Source organism: Furipterus horrens, unplaced genomic scaffold (assembly GCF_987537825.1).
Source record: "Furipterus horrens unplaced genomic scaffold, mFurHor1.1.pri manual_scaffold_2, whole genome shotgun sequence".
Classification (NCBI taxonomy): Eukaryota; Metazoa; Chordata; class Mammalia; order Chiroptera; family Furipteridae; genus Furipterus; species Furipterus horrens.
This window is the reverse complement of record NW_028327172.1, coordinates 119,094,707-119,120,820: the sequence shown is the minus strand read 5'-3', so window position 1 is coordinate 119,120,820 and position 26,114 is coordinate 119,094,707. Positions and strand designations below refer to the sequence as shown.

At 39.0% G+C, this 26,114-nt stretch overlaps 1 protein-coding gene and 1 pseudogene across 2 annotated transcripts in view; one reads left to right on the top strand and one right to left on the bottom strand.

Moving 5' to 3' along the window:
* Nucleotides 1–26,114, top strand: part of SLC39A8 (solute carrier family 39 member 8) — a 74,339-nt gene that overhangs the window by 8,167 nt on the left and 40,058 nt on the right. For both annotated transcript variants that reach the window (XM_090266344.1, XM_090266343.1), the window contains 2 exons: nt 13,982–14,144; nt 25,411–25,580. In XM_090266344.1, coding sequence (XP_090122470.1) covers nt 13,982–14,144; nt 25,411–25,580 — 333 coding nt within the window. The remainder of the gene's footprint in view (nt 1–13,981; nt 14,145–25,410; nt 25,581–26,114) is intronic.
* LOC150019364 (keratin, type II cytoskeletal 8 pseudogene) lies at nt 14,620–16,305 on the bottom strand (annotated as a pseudogene).

The following is a 26,114-nucleotide window of genomic DNA, read 5'->3' as shown; positions in this document are numbered from 1 at the left end:
AGGAAGCCGGTCCTGGCCTGACAGGAATGATAGCTAACGTTGATGGTGTACTGATCATGTGCCAGGCATTGTGCTCAGTGCTTTCTTATACACCACCCCAATGAACACTTCTGACCTCACAGATTTCCCATGGGGAAACCCAGTCTCAGCTAGGTTACAGACCTCATGCAAAGTCGTAGCTCAGAAGCAGCAGAGTGAGGATTCCACTCCAGGGTGACAGGACTTCAAAACCTATGCTCCTTTTGAGAAAGCAGGGCTTGAATTTGGAGCCTTAGGAAAAAAACAAAACAAAGAAACAAACTCATAGAGACAGAGACAGAGAACAGACTAGTGGTTGCCAGAGGGGAGAGGGATTTGGCAGTCTGGTGGAAAAGGTTAAGGGTTTAAGAAGTACAGGTTGGTAGTTACAAAATAATCACGGGGATGCCAAGTACAGCCCAGGAAATATAGTCAATAATATTGTAACAACTATGTATAGTGTAAGATGGGTACTAGATTTATTGAGGGTGAGGTAGCACTTTGTAAAGTATGTGATTGTCTAATCACTATGCTGTACACCTGAAACTAATTCAAAATACTATTGAATGTAAACTGTAATTGAAAATGCAACTTAAAAATTAAAAAACTTAAAAAAAATTAAACAGAGTGAAACAAAACCTATGTTCTTTACGCTGTTGCTCCTCATACTTAAGACTATCATCCCATGGAGGGGCTGGTCTATTTTCCAAAAAGCCAAATGCCTCCTCTGTTGTCCAAGTGCCTACATGTCAAGGTAGAAGTGATACCAGTTTTTTGAAGCCACAGAATTGTACAGTCATTTAGAAGCTGGGCCTGTGATGGACAGGCAGTTCCTTGTGTGCAGGGATGAGATGGCTCTGAAGGATGAGCTCACTTCTGGTGGCATCTGCCCCCGCCCTGCATTGAAGTGGCACGCCTTCCACACCTATCCCCAGTGGCACTGAGTTGGGCCCCTCAGTGAGCAGCAAGACTGAAAAGGCCTTTTGGTCTTGGCAACAAACAGGACAAGGTGACAGAAAGGAGGGTGGCCTTTGCCACCTGGGGGCAGGTCAGGGTTGGGAAATCAAGAGTCCAGACTGTGGCGCTCTGACACCATGTCATGCTTTTAGGGGTGAGAGGGCCTTGAGAAACTGAATGTGGAATGGAATAAGGCTGAGAAACTTGTCAACAGCTATGGTAAAGTCACAAAGCTTTGTACACCTCTTTTAAAAAGTGTATAATAGTTTAAATTTTTTTGTTTTCTTTAGTAAAATTAAACAGTAATTTCAACTTGTCTTTATTGTGTTTGGATGAACCAAGATAAGAGATTTAACCCTTCCTCCATGATATTTAACCCTCCCTTCTGATTATTTAACTTTATTTTTCTAATTGAAACAAGAATATGTATGTACTCTCTAAAACTTTGGCAAATATAGAGGAACAGAATGGAAAAAATAGAAGTCACCCATAATTTTATCACCCAGAGATGAATACCATTAACATTTTAAAGCACAGATCTCCAGATTTTATTTAACCTTACTTATAGTAGTGGTGTCATTCTGTCCATATTGTTTCATAATAATCCCTTTTCTCTTAACAATGGCATCTTTCTCTTTAAATAATATCTTGGGAAGGCACTTTTGTCTGCTCTTAAGGAAGAGTTTTGAGAGTGAATGTGTGTGTGCATGTGTGTGTGTGCACGCGCACCTGTGCGTCTGTGCCTTGTGGGTAAAAATTGACCAGTACCATAGTGACTTCAGTAAACAGCATTAGAAACCTAAAGGAAAAATGAGTCTCGGGAAATGGTGTTGGGATCACGTGATTAGCCACCTGTTAAGTATGGAGATCATCTTTTCAGAATGTTCTTTGCTCAAACCTTAGAAAATTATGCTTTATCTTGGTAAAGTAATAATGAGTAAACTTTGAAGAGAAAGTTAAGAGTGAAAACGTTCAAGGGAAGTTTGGTAAAACAGAAGGTGACTCGGTGTATAGGTATATTGAGCAATATCAAGGAGATTTGTATTTCCTTGTTACTGAGTTTAGGAGATTCCATTTTGTATAAACCTCAAAGTGATGTCTTCAGTCACTCCTGCTTTGTATGCGCCTGTTGCCAGTGTGAAGCATTTAAAGCCCCAGTTTCATGACATTGTTCACGCACCCCCAAATGGGTGAATTAATGGGACTACTCACCTGTCTCAGGGTCAGAAGTGGCCTCTCAAATGTTAAACTTCTAAAATTTAAATATTTAAATTGTTCTCTTGTGATCTTTGGCCAATTCCATGTTTGAAACACTCTTATTTATGTGTACAGACTTCACTTTTTGCACTTAACTACTTTTACTTTTTCATAATTTTGTTTAGGTTACTACTATGATCTTAAACTGGTTTTGCAATTGATTTTGAAAAATACTTTCAAGACCAGTTGAAGGGTTCATTCATTCATTTACTCATCAATTCATCTAATAAGTATTTACTGAGTCTTACTGTGTGCCAGGCACACGGTATTATATTATTAGTATTAGCATTAGTAAATTCTAAGGTAGATATGCTCTCCAGGATTACAGAGGTTTCTTTCTCATTAAATAATTATTTTGGATTTTTACCTTTTCCTCTCCTTAATACATCCCTAACAATCCATGGCCAGTCATACTGATCTCATGTGATAGTAGCTCAGGTGGATCAATCAACAAGCTGGCTTTTCTGCTTGAGCTTCAAAAACACTGGGGTTAAAACAGTAATAGGGAAGAAAAGTATTCGAGATGGCACACACTCAAATACTGTAAGTCTGATGATCCTGTTTTGGGCTTCTTCACAGCAATGTCAGCGGCCATGGGCTTGTGGCAGAGGGTGTTGCGCAAGGTCGTGTCAGGCTGTCTGCTGCTTGAATGTGGTGGTTGTGTCTGTCTACTATTTCTGTCTGGTGATGGACAGGAGGGCTTATTGAGGGGCAAAGAATCACAACCATCTTGCATTTCTTTAATTCTCACCATCGTGAGGAAATTTGACTGATGGTTGAATTGACTGATGTTTGATTGTTTTTGAGGTTTCTCTTTGGGTGGGTTAATAAATATGGCCTAAGAGTAATTTGACTGTCTGACTCAAGTCACTATTAGGGGCAACAACTACATTTCTTGCCAGGGTCTAAATGGTTCTCTCTTTCACTATTTGTGTTCTTTTCATTGTTCAACCTATCAAAATACAGGACTAAAGCAGCAAGTATAGTGGCTTAGAAGTCAGATAACGTAAGATGACACTGCTTTGATTTCTGCCTTAATACTTACAAGTTGTTTCATCTTGAACAATTTACCTTTTTATAAGATATGATTTCTTCATCCTAATTTTTTCCTAAAATGTACTTTAGTAATTGATGTGGGGATTAAAAGAGATTATATATGTGTGTGTGTGTGTGTGTGTGTGTGTGTGTGTGTGTGTGTGTATTAAGCATATAGCTTTTGTGTGCTTCCCAGAATTCTTTTAACTATTTTTTATAAAATTTATTTGTCAAGTAATCACATACGTACTTGCATTACTGATTTCAGCCTTAGTTTTTGTGGCTTATGCTTCATCTCTTTAGCCATCAGAAGCACTGAACTAACATTTTAGTTAAGATCCAACACATGTATCTCCTCCTTCAGAAAGCCTCCCTTGACCTCTTCCCTTTTCCTTCACAATACCTTATACATATTTTCATTATTTTACTTACCACATTGTATATTATAGTTATCAGTTTTGTATCTCTATGTTTTATCTACTGAATGGTGAGCTAATTGAAGATGGAACTATGTCTTAGTCTTGTACCTATCAGACTATTGGCCCAGAGAAGATGTGAGCAAGTTGTGTTTGAGGAATGAATAAATGAATGAGAGTGAGGGTGAAGTGGAACTGGCTTCTATGACAGCAAAATAGATAAAGACTTTGAATAGATTCTTCTTCAAAGTATGGGAGGCCCATCAGTTACCTGAGGTATGGGGAAGGATGGCAAATTCCAGAAGGTAGTTGTGGTCCTTGCTGAAAAACAACAGATGTAACAGAACAGGGTAGAGAAGTCACTAAAGGAAAGAGGGTAGATGGGGCTCTTTCTGACTTGGATTTCAACCCCATTTCTTCCTCTGGCTATAGGCTTTGGAATATAATTTCATGTGTGGCTCAGTTACTTGGCAACCTAGAAAACTGACTGGATTTGCTGTTTTATTCCAATTTTGATTGTTATCAAGTCTAAATGCATCATAGGGTGCATTTTCTCCTTCCTCGTACCTCCACAGAAGAGAGCACAGCCACACCCAGCAGTGTCCTTATTGGGAGCATGAACTGCTTAACTTCCACAGCAGCACAGTACATGGCAAAACAGAATCTGAAACCACTTCTGGGGTGACTTTGGAATGGGATGATGTTTCATTTCTGGTGTGGTGTGAAGACATTGGCATAATGGTCACAGGATCAGATAGCCCTATTGTTCTGTATTATTTAATGGATGACATTTGACAAGACAGCCAAGTAGGGAAAACAACTCATGTGTTGAGAAAAGGAAGAAGAATGGAGAAGGTTTAAACATTGGAAAAATTTATCTTTTTGTTTTTTCATGGGTTCTGCTTGATGCATTTGTTAGCTTTAAAATGTCTCTTAAATACGTTATATATTAATCAAGACTTTTTCATTTGAATGTGAAGGAAACAGCTTTAATTAGCTAGCTTAAGTCAAAAAGGGAGTTCATTGGCTCAAGTAACTAACAGAAGACTCAAGGGCAGAACCAGCTTTAAGCACAGCTGTATCCAGGGAATTAGTGATGGAATTGGAAACCTGCCTTTCCTCTACTTACAGTGCACCTTCTCTGACGTGGTAAAGAAAAATGGGCTAAGGAGACCCCAGACTCATAGCAATCCTAGTGGAAAGACTTCTTCAATAGCTCTACCAGAGAGAGGACAGGTCTGGGTCATTTGTTCCTTGGGCAGCCCCATTAAATCACATACAAGGCTCCCATGTACTAAGGGGGTCTGCTGGTGGGTGATGCGGATTGGTCTCAGACAGGCAAAAACCATAATCATTGCCTACATTTTACCGGCTTAGGTTATTTCTTATGTTTTGGGCTTATCTCACTCTGGCTCATTCTCTGGCTCCCTTTCCTTGCTTTTGTACAAATTATACAGGATGCGGCAAATGTGGGCTAACAGTTATTCATACGAAAAATAATCCAATACTTAATAAGTAATAATACAAGAATAAACTCTGTTTCACTTACACTGTAAACTTCCTTTTTCCCCATCTGTATAGGTATTCCCAAATCTTTTCTCTTCTTTCTATATCCTATCCTGACGATATCCTCCACTCCCACTCAGCTGTTATCTCCTTACAGAAGAAAGCCACATCCTTATGCCTGGCCTCTACCTTTCTCAGAGAAATTTCACTCATCATTTTCATTTGGTGTCCCACAGGCATTGCAACCTAAAATGTCTAAAACTAAACTGACCACCATTCTTCATGTGTTTCTCCTCCTGGGTTCCGTAATCACACCAGGAACAACATCCTCTTTCCACTTTCCCAGAGTTCTAACCTCAGAGTCGTTTTTGATGATTTCCCCTGAATGCTGCGTCTTCCTTACATGAGCTCTCAAAGTTCTTCATCATTATGTCTTTTGTGAATTCATCTCTTACTCTCCGGTTTTATAGCTGTTGTTGCATCTGATTTGTTTCTGCCACAATTATTTAGGTTTCTTGATGGAAGGTATTATCTTTGTACTACAGCAGTCCCCACCTAACTGCTGTGTCAGTTACCCATTGTCAACTGGGGTCCAGAAAAGGTAAATGGAAAATTCCAGAAATAAACAATTTATAAGTTTTGGATTGTGTGCCATTCTGAGTAGCATAATGAAATCTTCTCCCATCCCACTCCATCCTGCCGTAGACATGAATCATCCCTTTTGTGGGGGCTAAAAATATACTTTTACTCCCACTTTCTGAGTTCGTCTGGCTGGACTAATAATTCAAACAACATACAGCAGATTAACAGGAGAAAATAAAATTTTCATATGTACACACAGGGAATTCACATAAACATAAAATTCAAAAGACAGTGGGGGAAAAGCTGGGTACGTATGTCATTTTGGACAAAGAGAAAAGGTGGAACTAGATCTTAGAAGTTAAAAGTGAAAATGGTTAATTCACAGGTAATTGAAGAAGAATGGCACACACATAGTAGGCAAATTCCTGCCAGGCCACCCAGAGACATTGGGACCCAGGGGCTGACGCAGCCATCAGACTTTACCGGTAGCTCTGCCATGCACCAGACTCAATTCAAATATGGCTAAGGTGAACATCCTGAGTCCCTTCCTGGAGCAGGCCTTTCTATCTGAACCTCTTTGGCAGGAAAAGGGGGGGGGGCTCAAAGGTTCTTTCTGAGTCTTTTATTTCTTAATAACCAGCATAAAATCAATATACTGAAAGGCACTGTTTTGGAGATGGCAAAACCTTGGTTCACTTCATTTTGTCCAGCATACCTATGCTTTATATGCTCCCTGTCCATTATTCACTTAGTAGACTTCTTGATTATCAGATCAACTGGCATGGTATCAATGTACCTGTGTCCAAGTAACTTCTATTTTACTTACTAATGGCCCCAAAGTGCAAGAGCAGTGATGCCAGCAGTTCAGATATGCCAAGAGCTGTAGAGAGCTTCCTTTAAATGAAAAGATAAAGATTTTCAACTTAGTAAGAGAAGAAAAAGAATTGTATGCTGAGGTTGCTAAGATCTATGGTAAGAATGAATCTCTTCTCTGCAAAACTGTGAAGAAGAAAAAAGAAATTCATGCTAGTTTGCTGGAAGAGACCACATTCACATAACTTTTATTGCAATGTACTGTTTTAAATTGTTCTATTTTATTATTAGTTGTTAATCTACTACTGTGCCTAATTTATAAATTAAACTTTATCATAGTTGTGTATGTATGAAAAAAACATAGTATCTATAGGGTTCGGTATTATCTGAGGATTTAGACATCTGCCGGGGGTCTTGGAGCGTATCCCCTGTGGATAAGGGAGGACCACTGTATTTTGTTCTTGGTATCATCCTCTGGCTTCCCCCACTTTCCACTTCTCCCCTCAATATTATACCCTGACTTTTATGATTCAATGAATATTTGTTGAAAGAATTTATGTGATATGAAGTATAATTCCATGCTTATTGTGCTTGGTATTGTTAAAGAAAACCAGAGCCTAACAGTAATTAAAGCAATAAAAACAAATTTTATTTAAGAACTACATGTTGCAATAAGGGGAAAGGGGCCTCAGTATAGAATGAAGCTCAGTTCTGAATACAACAAGGACAAGTAGAGATTTATAGCCCAGAAGCAGGGTGTAGGCAATGCATGGAAAATTACTAAGAGGAAACCTCAGAGGTAAGGGGGAATTTGGTTAAACAGACCTAACAGGATTTTTGCTGACAGCAGGCCAGGCTGATCAGATATCAAGGATGGGGGATTCTCTCTAAACTGACTAGCAGGATTCTTGCTAAAACAGGGCAATGTAGGCCCCCCGCAGGAACAGATACAAGGCTGAGGCTTAGAGGGCTTAGAGAGACTGACTAAAGTTTAGTCAGGTAGAGAGTCTGTGTCATTATCTAAGGTATGCACTTTTAAACCTTGCTTATCTCCTTGGCATTTGTTATAAGCAAATTTCAACTGTATAAAATGTTGAGTTAGGAACTTGCCCTAATTATTCAACTTTCATCCCTCCCTTCCCTCCCTGTACCAGCCTCCTTCATTCCCACAAAAATATGTCTGGAAAAGAAGAAAGCAAACAAACAAAAAAATCACAAACCCAACTTTTGACTAGTCAGAATAGGTGAGGAAGAAAGAGGATGGAAAGAAGCATGCACACACACACACACACACACACACACACACACACACACACACATTTACGGAACTATTTGCTAAAATGATTTTGAATATAATTTGAAGTCTTGTTTATGATATGTGTATAAACCCCCTCACCTCTTCTACTACTTTACTTTGGTTGTTGTGTATATATGGCCCAATTAAGTCACCTTAATGTGGCAAGAAACTAAAAAAATAGTAATTTAACTTAAAATTAAGAAAATGTCTTTAAGAAAAAGTCAACCCACTGAACATTAGGGCAGCTGATAGTTGGAGTTTGCTTGATAGCACAAAGCTCAAGATGCCACAGCAAACATCAAGGGGCCCTCTTGAGAATAGCAGTGTTATAAAAACAGAGAGAAGAAAAGCTCAGTATGTAAATTGGAAGGAGAAGTTGAAAGCTCATGAAGTTAAAAAAAATTTTTTTTTAAGGCACACACTATTCTGGCTAATCAATCACTCTGAGTTGTTTTCAGAGGAGTCTGGTGGATCCTACTAGCTTAAAATTTTATTCATGTTTGTTTTGGAGGTGAAGGGCTATGTTTGGGAGAATGTTTGAACTTCCTTAGTGGTTTTACTGGTTTTGTTGTTGCCCTCACAACTCAGGCCCTCATCCTGTTTGTCCCTCCTCTTGGAGTCACTGCCCTTTCTTAGACAACTGCTTTCTTTGTTTCAGGTTCAGCTTTGTTAAATCAAAGCATAATAAATATCAGTACACAAAAATCTGTTGCATTTCTATGCACTACTAACAAACTATCAGAAAGAGAAGTTAAAATAACAATTCTATTTACAATTACATGAAAAAGAATAAATACCTAGAAATAAATTTAACCGAGGAGATGAAATATCCATATATTGAAAACTACAAGACATTAACGAAAGAAATTGAAGAAGACACAAATAAATGCAAAGATATTGCGTGTGTGTGGCTTGAAAGAATCAGTTTTTTTTGTGGTTTCATACAACTTTTAGGATTAATTTTTACAGTTCAGTGAAAATGCCATTAAAATTTTAATAGGGCATTGAATCTATAGATTGCTTTGGGTAGTATGAACATAACATTTTAACAATATTGAGTAGCCAAAACAATTTTGAGAAAGAAGAACAAAGCTGGAGGCACCACACTCACTGATTTCAGACTATATTACAAAGCTATAGTAATTGAAACATTATGATATTGGCATAAAAATAGATGCATGTGTCAATGGAACAAAAATAGCCTACAAATAGAACTGTTAGCATAGATAGCTAAATATTATTAAAGGAAGGGAACAAAAGGAATCAGATCTTAAGCAGAATTAACTAGGGAGCATAAGCCTAGTTTCTTCTGTAAGAAATTACAGCTTTGCACACTTACCTGGAAACCACTTATCCTTCCCCTCAGATGACTGGGGGAAGGGATAGAAAACTAAAGGGGGAGGTAAGCACATAAGCAGTATGAGCCAAACTGACAACCATTGAGGCCTGTCCTTCTAGCTTGGGAAAGGGATTGGATTGGATGAGAGACAAAACTCCAGAGGATCTCAGGAATAGATTGGTTAGGGGCTGGACCCTTCAGAAGCCTGTGAAAACTCAGAAAGTTGATTGGTTATTTTGAAAAAGTGCCTGGTCCTTCCCAAGCCTGAGATAACATAATCCCAGCTAACAAAGAGCCCTTTTTCTTTCTCTCTTGCCTTGCTGTTTGTGCATTCTTTCTATAGCAGCCATGTGTGATCAGTAGATGCCTGTGGCCCCGGTGGCCATGTGGACTCCAAACATGGGCCCCAGTCAAAGCGCAGCTCAGAAAACAAGCTAAGCAAGCAGGATGATGATGAAGGCTGGGCTGGACAAAACTTTAATATGGACTAGCCTTGGCATGGCACAGAATCTCTGGACACTGGTCCTATCTTTGTCCTGATGAAGGCAAGATTAGAATTTTTTCATGGCTGGGAAGACGGAGAGGGACAATGGAAACCCAGGGGAACTTCTTTGATCTTGTGTCTGGTGCCGACAAATAAATCTTATCACTGGACCTCATCCTCCCTTGTGGGTCTCCTGGAATGCTTTCCTTGTGACACCGCAATGACCCCACTTCCATTGGCAATAAAACCATGGATATATAGTCAATTAATTTATAATGAAGGAGCCAAGAATATACAATGGGGATAGGACACTCTCTTTAATAAACGGTGTTGGGAAAACTGGACAGCTATATGCAAAAGAGTGAAAGTTGACCACTATCATACACCATATACAAAAATTAACTCAAAATGGATTGCATATTTAATGTTAAGAGTTGAAACCATAAAACTCCTAGGAGAAAACATAGGTAGTAAGCTCCTCGACATAGGTTTTGGCAATAATTTTTTGAATCTAATGAGACCAAAAGCAAAAATAACAACAGAAAAAAAATTAAAAAAAAAGAAAAAGAAAAGAAAGAAACTACGTCAAACCAAAGAGCTTCTGCACAGCAAAGGACACCATCAACAAAATAAAAAAGCAACCTACTCAATGGGAGAAAAACTCATACAAGTCGACCACAAAAAGAACCAAACAATCCGATTAAAAAATGGGCAGAAGATTTGAGTAGATATTTTCCAAAGAAGACATACACACGGCTAACAGGCACATGGAAAGGTATTCAAATCTTTAACCATCAGGAAATGCAAATCAAAACCACAGTGAGATGTCACCTCACATAGTGGCTATTACCAGAAAGACAAGAAATAACAAGTGTTGGTGAGGATGTGGATGAAAGGGAATGCTTGTGCACTGTGGAATGTCAATTAGTGTAGCCACTATAGAAACAGTATGGAGGTTCCTCAAAAAATTAAGAATACAACTACAATATTATCCAGCAATTCCACTTCTGGATATTTATCTGAAGAAAGCAAAAACACTAACTTGAAAAGATATATTCACCTCCATGTTCACTGCAGTCAAGATGTGGAAGCAACTTAAGTGTCCACTGATGGACGAATGGATAAAGAAGATGCGGTACATATATACAATGGAATAAATCTCCGTCATAAAGAAGACTGAAATCTAACCGTTTGTGATAACATGGTAAGATTTAACATCCATTATGCTTAGTGAAATAAGACAGAAAATGACAAATACCATATGATCTTGCTAATATGTAGACTTTAAAACAAAACAAATACAACAAAACCAACTTCATATATCTAGAGAGCAGACTGGTGGTTGCCAGAGGCAGGAATCAGAGAGTAGGAGAAATAGGTGAAGGGAGTGAAAAGATAAAAAGAAAACAATAAAATCAAATCAAAGTTATCTAAAGCAAAAATTGACTGCTGTATACATTTTTTTGTATTCTACTTGCTGGTAGATAGCTATACCCATTCTCATATCATAAGGCAAGGTCTGGAGTTTTGTCATCTCTCCACCTACTTGGTCTTTTCTTGGAATTGAGCTATTGCCACTGTAAAAGTGTTTTTATCCATGAGTACCTGCCCTAACAAAATTTCCACACAGATGCTGCACAGCTCATCAAGACCGTAAGCTATCTTACAATCCTGATTATCCATTGCTTTGATTATCTTTCTTTTCCTAATTGTATGTAGGAGAGTGTCTTTAAGAATATACAACAGGCAATTTTGGCATCATTAAGGGTAGTGACTTTCAAACATTTTATAGCATTCACAGTAAAAATTTTTTTTTGAAATTTAAAAGAATTAAAATTTTCACTTATAGTTGACATTCAATAGTATATTAGTTTCAGGTATACAGCAAAATGGTTAGACATTTACATAACTTACAGTGATCTCCCTAAGAGGCTCAGTGTCCTGTGACACCATACATAGTTATGACAATATTATTGACTGTATTCCCTGTGCTGTACTTTACATCCCTCTGACTATTTTGTACTTGCTAATTTGTACTTCCTAATCCCTTCACCCTTTTCACCCAGCTCATAAAAGATAAACCTTGCATTGTGACCCTGTGTACAAGTACATGGTATATGTAACGTGTGGCTTATATAAAATTTGATTAAGCAATACTTATCCTAGTTATGTGTGATACATTCTGTAATTTCTATTATATTGCTTTTTACTTCCTTACAAAATGCTGACTGTAAGCGAACTTCCTGACTTGCTAACAGGTCACAATTGGAGTCTGAAAAGAACTGTTTAACAGATATCAAGTTTTAGGAAATCTTAGAATATTAATTTTGAGAAGGCTTTGTAAAGTACCTATCAGCAGCTTCCCCCTTTCCTCTTATTTTATAGTTATAGGAACTTGAAGTCCAAGTAGGTTAAGACTTCCTTGCAGGGACACAATGCTGCTTTGTGTTTGTACTACTACACCCATTTATTCCTTGAATCATGCAGTGGGCAGCTGGATCACATGGACTCTGTAATTTTTGAACCTTGCAATTATGCTCCAGTGTGGTTTCATGGTAATGAATAAGCAATAACCACTTTCCCTCCCCTAGTTGGCTATCAAGCAACCATCTTCCATCATTAGTTTATTATCCCCTATTCTCACCAAAAAAAAGTCTGTTAAAACATTGAGTGTACTGTACCCTTTTCTAGGAATAGCACACAGCTGTCATTGCCATAACCCAAAGGAGAGCATCAGTTGAATAAGAAACAATGCAGGCACATCATTAGACATTTAAAAAAAAGAGGTCTAAATGTGTATTTTCTTTATGTCATTTGTACTCTTAGCTTTTGACAACTCCAAACATCTTAGTGTATTTGACGTTTTTACATCTCTTCTTCAAAATCAGTAATGATCTCCTATTATCAAAATCTTACATTTTTAGGTTCATTGTTTTTGTTGTGAAGAAAATTATAGCACTTATAGTCAAACAGTTAGCAAAAACTATTTGAGTTTTCAATATCATTCATAGAGTATCAGTGGGTATGGGCTGCTATAACAAAATTCTATAGACTGGATGGCTTAAACAACAGAAGATTCTCACAGTTCTGGAGACTGGTAGAGGATTGGTATCAGATTAGGGCTATCTTTTGGATTGTAGATGACTGTTTTCTTGCTTTGTCCTCATGCGGTGGAGAGAGGGAGAGAGCAAGCAAGCTCTCTGGTGTCTCTTCATATAACTCCACTAAAGTGATTGGAGCAGGGACCCACTCTTATGATTTTATTTAACCCTAATTATCTTACAAAGGCTCAATCTCCAAAAATCATCACACTGGGTGTCTGGGCTTCAATATATGAACTTTAGGAAGACACAATCGAGTCCATTGTATTATACAAAGCTAAAGTCTCAGTGGGGTTTAAATATTGGCTGAAATACGCAAAGCAATGCTCTCAGTTGTACTTATTAAAGACAGACTCTTCTATTTGAGTCAGTGGATGTTTTTCATACTCTGCAATTCTTATAACTTTCATTAGCAATAGTAAAACATTTAATTTATTTTATATACCTATTAATAATGTATGTGGAAAGTAGTTTACAGTTAAATTCTACCCAAGAGTAAAATGATACCTTTAAAAATTTATTATTTTTTGCAGAGAATTCTTTTCTAATGACAATTCTATTTCTCATTTATAGTTAATAAATTTCTAAACAGTACATCACTTTTTAAAACTTTGTATAATATAGAAAAGCTACCTGCTATTATTGAGTATAATACGTGCTTTAGTAAACAACCATTTGTACCAAAGACATATTTTAAGACAACATTTATGTGTTGGGATTATTTATTCCTTTCTAGGAGGATGGATGAATCTCTTAACCGTGAAACTGTAAGGGAGCCTGGTGTTTGTCTCCAAGAAATGTTATAGAGAGCCACTTTACTAGCTCATACAAAATATCCATTTAAGCTAAAGAAAAAAAAATAGAGGGAGGGTGGAGAATATTGAATCATCTAAAGCCCTTTTGGTTTTGTTCCTTAGGAATCCCCGAACCAGTTTTTACCTTTTAGGCTGGCTAGATATAGGTAGACTGTTGATCAAGAAAGTTTTTTCGCTATTTTCCTGGTTTCTAGGCTTAAGGAAGTATGGGCTATTGTACAATTTTAGGGGTCTATACATTTTTGTAGTGGGTTATTGCTGTGTGTCTACATGAAATATTCTGTGTCACTTTATAGTGTCTTCGCTTGAGTGATTTTACTATATTAACACATATATGTTTCCTTTGTTTCTTCTATTTCAGTGTTTGTCAGCTGAACAAATCTTTTCCCTTCATGGCTTTTCAAATGCTACCCAGATAAGTAGCTCGAACTTCTCTATCATCTGCCCAGCAGTCCTGCAGCAACTGAACTTTCACCCTTGTGATGAGCAGTCCACGCACAAAACCAGACCAAGTCTTTCCGAAGGTATGTTGGAAGCTTGTTCTCCCATTTGTTTGAAAAGACCATGGGCTAGTTTGAAATGAAGTTAACATGCTTCTTTTTCTGCTTTATTGCTTTGATTCATCTATGTAGAATCTCTTGGTAAAGTACTTATATTCTGGACGTATTTATAATAAGAATAATTAGAACTCATTTGAGCTTCCTAATTTGTGCTTTTCTATTTGGGGAGTCAATTACACTTGGTACCACTTAATAACTTTATAAAACCAAATTCCTGGTTTTAAGCACATGTTTTATGTTGTGCACATTGGATTATGTATTAACTATCTGGTTCAAAATTGATCAGTTAATTTCCATTAAAGTGTGCTTACAATATTATTCAAAAGCCTGTTAGTTTATTTATAAGTGTCAGTAAAGGAATAAGAAAACTAGTGTGTCTCTAGATTAAATCTTAAAGTACTGAGTTATTACCATTGTAATTTTTTTTTTTTTTGGCAGAGCCAGGTGAGACTTTATTTTGGGGAAAAAGGAAAACACTTGATTTGGCCTCTAGTCAGGGACATGGGGAAAAGGCAGTAAACTCCCCCACCCCAAGGGCGAGCTGAGGACTGGGTGGGGCTGAGCTTCAGGTGGGCCTCCTGTGCCCTCCGCCCCCCTGCACAGCAGCAGCTCGGAGCTCGTCAGCAGCACTCATTCACTTGGGCAGGACATCAGATGACTCAGACACCAGCTTTCCATCGCGGGTCTCAATCTTCTTCACAACCACCGTCTTGGAGGAGCTGGAGCTGGTGCGGCTGAAGGAGCCAGAGCTCCCGCCAGAGCCCAAGCTGGCCTGGAAGCCGATGCCGTAGTTGAGGTTGCTATAAACTGGGCTCAGCGCACCTGAGTAGCCACTGGTGGTCTTGGTATGGATACTCATGTTCTGCATCCCAGACTCCAGCCGGCTCTCCTCGCCCTCCAGCAGCTTGCGGTAGGTGGCGATCTCCACGTCCAGGGCCAGCTTGATGTTCATGAGCTCCTGGTATTCACGCAGCTGCCGGGCCATGTCCTGCTTCGCGGTTCTCAGAGCAGCTTCCAGCTCAGCCACCTTGGCCTGAGCATCCTTGACGGCCAGCTCACCACGCTGCTCGGCGTCAGCAATGGAGGCCTCCAGGGCAGCCCTCTGGCCTTTGAGGCCATCAATCTCAGCCTGGATGCGGCTGATGGTCCGATTCATCTCAGAAATCTCCGTCTTGGTGCGACGCAGGTCATCCCCATGCTTCCCAGCCAATGTCTGCAGCTCTTCATACTTGATCTGGTACATGGTCTCAGCCTCAGCCCGGCTGCGGTTGGCAATCTCCTCGTACTGGGCCTTGACCTTGGCAATGATGCTGTCCAGGTCCAGGGAGCGGCTGTTGTCCATGGACAGCACCACGGACGTGTCGGAGATCTGGGACTGCAGCTCACGAATCTCCTCTTCATACAGCTGCCTGTAGAAGTTGATCTCATCGGTCAGTCCTTCCAGGCGGGACTCCAGCTCTACCTTGTTCATGTAAGCTACATCCACATCCTTCTTGATGAGGACAAATTCATTCTCCATCTCTGTGCGCTTGTTGATCTCATCCTCATACTTATTCTTCAAGTCCTCCACCATGCCCTGCATGTTGCCAAACTCCGCCTCCAATCTCAGTTTCTCCTGGGACAGTGTTTCCAGCTGCCGCCTAAGGTTGTTGATGTAGTTCTCGAACATATTGTCCATGTTACTGCGAGTCGTCTTCTGCTGCTGCAGAAGAGTCCACTTGGTCTCCAGAATCTTATTCTGCTGCTCCAGGCTCCGCACCTTATCGATAAAGGAAGCAAACTTGTTGTTGAGGGTCTTGATCTGCTCCTTCTCCTGGTTGTGCACAGCCTGGATGTTGGGGTCCACCTCCAGCTTCAGGGGGCTGAGCAGGCTCTGGTTCACTTGGACGGCTTTGATGGACCCTATATTCCCCGCTCCGCCGAAACCTCCAGCCAGATTCATGTTGGCGCCCAGGCCAACCCGGTAGGCGCTGCCCACCCGGGAAAAGGCCGAGGAGCTGATGCTGGGCCCACTCGAGTATGAGCGGCTGCTGAAGGCCCGGGGGCCAGAGGTGGACACTTTGTAGGTGGTCTTCTGGGTCATCCTTGTGGACATGGTGGAGGCCGGAGTGGAGGCAAGAAGGCCAAACCAGACAGAGGTTCAAGAAGGAGCCAAAAAGCTACCATTGTAATTTTTATAAGTGAAAGAAAACGTCAGCAACTGTTTTAAGTGCCTATAATTCTATCGCCATAGATACTGAAAAACTTTTTTTAAAAATAAGAGAACAAACATCTGTTTACTATATAATATAGTTTACATACTTAAACTTGAAGATTTCTTTCACAAATGAGATAAACCAATTAATTGTTCAGGAGGTCTTTTTGTTAGCTATGTGCCATTTCTTGGTTTTCTTAAATTGTTTTTCTGCCCCACATGGATATTCTAATTGTTTATTTGTTCATGCAATAAATCTTTATTGAATGACATGAGAAACATTGTTTTATGTACTAAAGATTCATTTGTGAGCAAGAACAAAAGTCCCCGGCTCTCTTAGGGTTTATGAGGTAGTGGAGAAGAAACGTAACAAACATTTTTACAAACAAGCAAATAAATAAGAGGAATCAGAGGGATAAATACTTTGAAGAAAATAAAGTAGGTTTCAGCAGGTTACAATAGAAGGACAGGGTGAGTGAGTGTGAATTTAGGTGAATAAAGGGAGGCCTTTCTGATGAGATTACTGTTGCACAGAGTCCTGACTAAGGATGAGGGAGAGGACCATGGCAAGATCTTCTCTGGGGGAAGAGCATTCGAACTCGAGGGAACTATCATCATAGGCTTGGACAAGTGTTTGGGAATGTGTAAGGAACAGCAAGAATGCCTGTGTGTTTCTGGAGCATAGTAGCAAGAGGGAGGACAGAAAGAATGACATCCTGAAAGAGCCAGGGGCCTTGTTGTGGACAGTAAGCTGACTGGATTTTATTTTGAATGTGGTATGAAGACATTGTGGGGTTCTAAACAGGAGAGTAACATGATTTTATTTGGATGCATAAAAGACAATCCTCCCTGTAGTCTGAACGATAGATAGTAATGGAGGAAGAGTAGAAACATGGAGATTGGTTGGTTAGGAGGCTGTTGCCAGGGGTTGGTGTTCAGGATGATGGGGACTCGGACTAAGGTGGAAGGAGTAGGAGTGAGGAGAAATAATGAGATTCAGGATGGATTTCAGAGGCTGTGCTAAAGTGGCGTGCCTCTGGATTGGATGTGGGGGAGGGAACGATGAGTCAAGGGTTGAGTCCTTGTGGGTAGATGGCTGAGCCATTTTCTGAGATGGAGAAGACTGGGGAGGAGCAGTTTGTCATTAGAAGAAGCCAGTGATGAGGATCAAGAGAATGATTTTTGACATGGTCAGTTTGAGACATGGATGTAGACCAACAGCGGTTGTGTCCAGTAGGCAGCGGCATGCACACATGTGGAGCTCAGAGAATAGGTCAAGGCTGGACATACATCATTTATTTTAAAGACGGTAGTTGAAGCCACTGGTCTGAATGAGCGTAACTAAGTATAATAGAGAAGAATAAAAGGGAAATCTTGATAAAGAAAATGCTTGTTGTACTTACTTTTAGATTCCTTTTGTATATATGAATACTTTAATATCTTCATGTGAATAACAGGAATAACAATAACAATGACAAAAGTAACAATAATAGTCAACTCTTATGTAGCACTTACTATATTGCAGGTATTGTTCTAAGTGCTTTATGCAGGTTAACTAATTTAATCTTCATATACCTGTATAATGTAGGCATTGCTATTCCTATTTTATAGCTAAGGAAACTGAGGCACAGAGAGTTTCAAGTCCTTTGCTCAGGAGGACACAACTTGAACATAACACTGGGGAACACAGTTTTCATTGAGTTAGATCTGACACTTGTTTTTAACTAACTTTTGGCATCTGAATCCAAAAATGACCTCAGTTTTTTTTCTATCACATCAACTTTTTAAGGTACAGAGTACCCTCCCTTTGTCCCCCAAATCATACAAAATGTACATACAAAGGAAAATAAAGAAAAAATTACCTGAATGTACTGTTTATTTAGAGTTATTTTATTCACATAAAGGCTATATATTGTTACTTTAAGTCAAATTGTGTGCAAGTAGTAAAGTTCTGCTACCAAACATATATAAAGGTATTTTATCTTTTCAAATGACAGGCTAGGAAATGCCAAAATGAGATACTTGAAACAATCTCCTTTAGTCGGCAAAGCTTTAACAAACTGCTTCATGAGACCCAGTTTTATGTGCAGAGGTGGGAATATAATGTTCCTTCTGTCAACAAGTGGCTCATGTAGAATGTTTGCATCGCCAGGTTTGAGGTCAGATCTTGGAGGCCAATTCGACTCCACCCAATGCTTCTCATGAGCTCTGCTGTCCCACATATGCAGAAAACAGGGATACTTGGTGTATCTGCATTGCTGACTAAGAAGGAAGCAGACCATTTTAAAGTCAACACAGATGATCCAATTGTGCTTGCGATATTGCAACAGATCAATGACTCTCTTTATATCTTCCTATTCTTCACAAAAACAAACTGAATGGCCAACTGGGACTGCACCAAATAAATTGCCATTGTGGAGGAGGAACACTTCAAGCTCCGCTTTGAGCTATCAATGAACAGTCACCATTCAGTTGCATTATAGATTGGAATTTCCAATTCCTCCATTAAACCCTGTATGTTATGGCAATACACAAAGCCACCATCACTTTGAAAGTACTGCAGAAATGCACTTTCTCTTGATTGAAAGTAGGATACCTTCACTCATTTTTCAAGCAAGTTTTTCTCGTGCAGTCTTGATGCTAGGAGTTCTGAAGCCTTTTTGGATAGTCCCAAATCTCGTGCCAAATCATTCAACTCATACTGATCAAATCCCTTACAAACTGAGTCATCTTCAATTTCAAAATCTTCATCGTTGCTCTCACTTAGTTCTTCACCAGACTCCTGTTTTTCAAAAGAGGGTAGTTCAATGAAAACTGGCACTGGGATTTCAGCTGACTGAGGCACTGGGCATATAGCTGATGGTAGGCTAGGATACTCTAGTTTACATTTATTTCTCTTGTTCTATCCTGACATTTTCACTATATTAAAGTAGCAGTCACTTGAATGATCTCTGGGCTCTCGCCAAACCATAGGTATACCAAATGGCAATTTATCACGTGTTCCCTTCATCCACATCCGTAAACTCTTGACACACTGCTTGCACACCTTGTGAGGGGCCCAAAACTTATCTTGATCACCAAGTTTTACTTTAAAATATGTGAAATAGGCTTGCCTGACAAACACGCTAATGTTTATCCTTTGGGGATGGTGAAACTGCCACAGATATAACAAAATGAATCAGGGTTTTTAGGCACTTATGACGAGAAGTAGGAGACGCAGACATGATCTGAAGGAAAGGAAATAAGTATGTATGTAAATAAAAAAATAAATTCTGCTAACTCCTTGTATACAGACAGGAACTTGGACTACACTTTGGAATACGATTCACTATTATAGAGCAGAACACAACCTCTCACCACACTGTCTCATGTGTAACTGAATAGCTTAGACCAGTATGAACCTGTCTCTGGTCTCCAAGGTCATCCCCCCACCCCTCCCCACTTGAGGGAGGTTTGCTCTCAGCCAGTAGGAGAGCACTAGTGCTTCCCTCGAGCCAGGCTTGATCCAGCCTAGAGTGGCAGGAAAAACTTGGTGTGATAGAAGAAAACTAAATGCAGTTTTGAAATCAACATGCCTATTTAAGTCTAAAACAGCTGAAAAATCAGACTCAACAGGGAACTATGTTAAAAATTGTTCCCCTGTGATAGAGCCTGATTCAAACCCAGGCTGTCTTGGCTTCAGAACCCATGTTCTCCTTTATCTTCTATATTTACATATGCAAAGGATGGAAACTACCAATATACTTTGTCAATATAATTATCATATTAGTAAATAATAATGATTTTAGAGCTAATTGTTCAAGCAGATATTTTTAATAGAATATATATTAAATGGGAGTGTGTTTGTATTTCTATAAGTCTGTTTAACTTTAATGCAGTTTGCAGTTTACATTCAATAGTATGTTCAGTAAATGCTTTATGTACTAATATTTTCTAATAGGATAGCATAGTAAAAGCATGGATTCTGAAATCAGCCCTGGGCTCACATTTCAGCTCTGTAATTTTTTAGGTATGGTGGGCACATGACTTGATTTATGTCTTTTTGCTTCAGCTTTCTTATCTAAAATAGTACCTTTTTCCTAGGGTTTCCCTGAGTATTAAATAACTTAATGTTCATAAAGCATTTAAAATGCTATCTGGAATGTAGTTAGGTTCTATATGTCTGTTCAATGAAATATATGTAACATGCATAATTCTGAGTACAAGAGGTGAGGCTTCAGAAAAAGCAAATCGTCTTCTCTGTGCAGGTTAATTACTGATATTCAAAAGTGTTCTTAACTGCAATTCTCAGGTTTACTCTCATCTCAGGAATGAGGAGGTAGGAACAGGGAAGCGGAAACAGGAAGTGAGAATTCGAGGGTCAACACTGCAAAGTCATAATATGGAAAAATGAACAGTTTCATCTTACAAGATCAGAGAGGCACCAGGTATTTGGACAGAGGACTCCCCAAAGAGAAGGATACTTCCTAGGGTGCACATTATCTTATTAATTGAAATGGGGCTAAAGTGGGTGGGATGGGGTGGAGGAGACAGAGAACCATTTCTGGAGAATTAAGGAAATTAGTAGAGTACTTGTTATTACTAATATAGGATATTTGATTTGGTAATATATTGCCTGTTTTTGGTGTAATATCTTAATTGTTTTGTTTTAGTGAGGCTGTGTGAAGTTGAGCAACTAATTTAATGTCTTTGTGCCTCAATTACCTCATCTATAAAAAATAGTACCTTCTTTATAGAATTGTTGGGGGTATCAAATGAGTTAACATATGCCAGTGCCCAGAACAATGCCTGGCACAGAGCAGGAAGAATATGTCTTCACTCTTCTCATACATGTTTTCAAAGATTCACCTTATTCCCTGGCCTGTGTAAGCCCATTCCTTTCCTACAGAGAAATACATATTTTTTAAATAATGAAATGCACTGGATTCTTGATATAACTGTTCATTTAATATAGAGTAAATACCGAGTTTATTCAGGAGAATGAAAAAAATCAAAAGTAATCCAAAGGAGTCATGAGACAGGATTTTATGAACACATCACACTGATGTTTCAGTGGTCAAATATCAGTCTCATTTATTAGAGACAACATGTTTTGTGAATTTGAAATTGCCTTTCAGTTGCTTTATTCACTCATATTGATGAGTGCAATAAAAGGATGGTAAATTAAATTCTCTAGGAGATAAATTAAGTTTTAGCAATAATCTAATGGTCCAAAATTGCCTTATTTTCTGATGAGGTCACAGAATATTGTTTGATTCAAATATTAGTTAAGAGTAATATAATTTTACTTGTAGCATCCCTGGACATCACATAGTCCAACTACACAGTACAACCGATGACATGCCTTAAGCTCCACTGAGTCAATGGCTTTCTCTAGGTACAATACCCGAGGAAAGATGAAAGCCCAGGGCTTCTAACTCCCAGTCTGTTGTTCTTCCATTATATAGCAATGAATTAAATGAACTAAAGTTTATATGATGGTCTACTTACTAGTTTTTGGAAAATAATGATAACACTTATTGAAAAGTTAACTATATTCTAGGGACTGTGATAACTGATTTTGTTATTCCTTGTTATTTCTGTTAAAAATCTATGAAATAGGAGAGTTAAATGACTTAAAACAGGTGAGGTTTTCAGAAGAATTTTAACACAGTTGGCATTTAATAAATGGTAACTATTGACCATTATTCCTTGAAAATTTATTAAAAATTTTCTGAGTTCACTAAGAAGGAGAAATTGTGAAACGTACTATTAGAGGAAATCCTACATGTCTAGGGAGAGGTCCAAGGAATGGTTTTATACTAACCTATCCTTTGATGCCTCAGCTGAATAGATGATTGATTCCTCCCACCCCCGTCGAATAATGTCCTAACAATGAAAGAAGGGAAAATGAAGCAGTGTGCCTAGAAAAGTGATGATTCACACTTCCAAAGTTCTCCAAGGGGTTCTGATAAATGTGCTCAATATTAAGGAAAGTTAGAAAGATTGGATAAGCAGATGAATTGGTATTTTTTGACAGAGTTCTGAGCTGCACCTCGAAATATGAACTTCATTAATTCATTTATCAAGAAATATGTGCTCTTTGCTGAGCAACATTCTAGGCACTGAAGATGAATGTAATGTAGCCCCTTCCTTGAAAATCTCATAAGTTATATGATACAGACAGATATATATGTGATAAAATTACCGTAGCACACAAGAAATAGTAAAGTGGCCCAATTACCTTCAATCAAAGAGCTTTGGAAAGCTTCATAGAGGAGATCTGTGAGTTGGCCTGGAGAGCCATGAAGAAGATGGAAAGATATTTCCAGATAGAGAACCACAAGTAAAGGTAATTCTGTTTTTGGAAAATACTGTGTCTGCATAAAGGCCATGTTGAGAAGGGGGCTATATGACACTGGTGTGGCTGTATGGGAGTCAGGTGATGTAGGACAATTTCACATAAGGCCATGAGATGATCGGAGTTGTGTTTTAGAATAACAAGGCCATGTCAATTGGGGAGGAAGGGAGCAAGAGATGTGAGGGCCTGAAATCAAGGCATAGGTAATGAGGATGGAGAAGCTGGAGTGAGAGAGATCTCAAGCAGAATTGATGGCGGTTGGTCATCATCCATGTATGGTGTTGTCTGGTGGAGAGTGAGCAATTGAAATTGATCCTAACATTTCTGTTATTTATGAAGATAGTGGACAAGAGTAGTGGAGAAGGATCTTTTTAGGGGAAGGTGATGAATTTAACATGTGTATGTGGCTTTGCCTCTCTTCAGTACTCAAAAACTTTTTTGAATTTTTAGTTTAGTTTCAACATATATGTATCCTGTCTACCCAATGAGGTTATAAATATTGGTTGAATGAATGAGTGCATGTAGGCTAGTGATGGGATAGAAGGCTATTTATGTTAAGGGAAATTACACATTGATATATTATAGAGAAGATGTGGGTTTGAGAACTTTCTCTACATGAAAAGTCTGAGGAGAGTAAGTAGTGTTGTTTTAGGTGATAAGATAATAAATGGGAATGATGTGGATCTTTGTAGTCCAATGAGATGACTTTGTAGGGCATAATCAGGAGTCTTGAACTGATAGAAAGTAGAGAAGATGAAGTCATGGCTAGTCTGTGATGATTCTTGTGGTGACGTAGTAACATTTATTATTTGTTCTTTTCATTCAGTACTCAGCACAGGATGCCTTATCTTTCTTTGCGTATGGGTGTGTCCTCACATTTCTCAGCTGCCCAAGCAAAAGATCCAAGCTGTCTGTTGGCAGGAATTGTGGTTCACATCCTAGACACCATAAACGTTTGCTAAGATTGTTTATTTGTAGATGGAATTGCTTGAACTAGAATAATGGTGAACAGTCTTATATTAATAAACCATATTATAAAATTTTTAGTTTTGTTCAGCCCCATGAACTCTTTAAAAATTAACTTACCTCTGCAGGACTAATGAAGCATATTGTTAAAAACTACAGGCCCTGGAGACAGACTGTCTAGGGTTGAAATCTGCATGACTTTCTATTTGCATGACATGGGCAACTCATTTGAACTCTGTATGCTTTGGTTTCCTCAACTGTATGAAGGAGGTAATAGTAGTACTTATTACCTCATAGGTTTTGTGAGGAGCAAATGAATTAGTTAGTCAGCACAGTGCCTGGGACATGGCAATACTCACTAGACTTCGTGTTACTCTGGTACTCAGCTGATCGTGTCCATGACAAAAGTGGCCAAACTTTTAAAAATGGTTTCTGAACAAAAAGAGACAATGTAGAGCCAGCTTTCTAATCGATTTCACATTGTCTTTGTTCACAGTGTGTGTGGGCCACAGGCAAAGCCACATGTCGCGTAGTTCAGGACCATTTTTATGTCAGCCTGCACTGCCATTGTGACTGTCTTGTGCTCACAATACGTTTCACTTGCATTCCCATTATGTCTTGAAAAAACCAGTCCTTTAGGATAACTGGGGAAATTGAGGCTCAAAGACAATAGGTCACACCTGCCTTTTGCTGTAGAGCTTAGGATGACATTCATTCATTTCATCCTAAGCAACATTCATTAAGCACCTTTTGGGTTTCAGGCCCTGGGTATAAAAGATGAAAGATGCACCACTGCCTTTTGTTACCAGGGTCTCTACTGTACAGGATAGTCTTGCCATAATTTGGGCCCAGCAGGGCGTTACACAATGCAGATGCTCTCTCCTTCCCCCGTGTCTTTCTTTCCCCAGTGCTCCCTGCACTGGGCTGAGTCCAGTTGAGTCCTCAGCTGCAGGACTGAAGTACTGTCTTCCCCAAGGAGGGGCTACCTACTGGTGCTTGCAGACAAGTGATTAGGACAAGCTCGATGTCAACAGCTATGGTTACATTAAAGTTAACCCACCACCACCCACCTACCATACCTTTTGCTTGAAACTCACACTGCCTCTATATTCTTCTGAAAGGCTGTTTTAACTAAGCTGTGAACCAATAGATAAAACTAGGCGGTGTAAAGCCCTGGCTGCTGTGGCTCAGTGGATTGAGCGTCAGCCTGAGAGCCAAGTGTCGCTGGTTCGATTCCCACTCAGGGCACATGACTAGGTTGCACATCAGGTCCCCAGTTGGGGGCACGAGTGAGAGGCAACTACACAGTGATGTTTCTCTCCCTCTCTTTCTCCTTTCCCCTCTCTCTACAAACAAACAAACAAACAAATAAATAATGAAAAGAAACCAACAACAACAACAACAACAACAAAAACTAGGTGGTGTAGAGCCTGTGGAACTCAGATTATCTCTATTCTAGTTAATATTTAAATTCTCTGCAAGCTACACAATTCTTCCATCCTGTAATGATAGCTTAGGACTAATGAAAGCATACACAGTGTTTCTATTGGTATTTCTTAGCTATGTAGTCCCAATTTTCTATATACTTTTCATTGAGGTGATTTTGTTTAAAAGAACATATCTGTTTCAAGCTTTTAAAGAATAAATTTCTTTTGAGTTTAATGTAGAGTTAAGAGTTCATTTGGCTCCTTTTCTCTGATTAATCTCTCCTCTTTCCTTCTGATTCACAGTTTGGGGATATGGATTCCTGTCAGTGACAATTATTAATCTGGCATCTCTCCTTGGATTGATTTTGACTCCGTTGATAAAGAAATCTTATTTCCCCAAGATTTTGACCTATTTTGTGGGGCTGGCTATTGGGACTCTATTTTCAAATGCAGTCTTCCAACTAATTCCAGAGGTAAGAGTGTTAGCTATCTGTTTCTTTGAGTAATTTTTTCTTTCAAATGTTTTAGCACTTTGTACATTTTAAACCTCTATGATTCTCACAGAATTTTATGGTATGGTGTATAGTGTTTTGGATAAAAGAGAGCTGAATCACAGTGAATGAAAAGCTTGCCTCAAGCTTCAGGGAATGCCAGTGTCAGAGATAGAATTAATATTCCAGGGGGCCAGCCACCAGGATATGCTCAGACAGCTCTGGGATACCTCTGAGGACCTTAAAGATTCATTCTATCTTGCATTTGGAAAATTTCATTTCTCTACATACTTTTATTATTTATTTATTTATTTCTAAAGAGCATGCAATGTCAACTTTACTGAAGGCCTACCACAAAATTCCCTTACATATTTACTATAGCCATTGCAGACTAAAGGATAAGAGTGTGGTTGACAGATCCCCCCACTTTTTTTTGACTCTGGAAAAAGATCAGTTGAGGGCCAATGAATAAACGGCAGCTCTTGTTTCCTTTAATAAAGTGTATTATTGATCTGA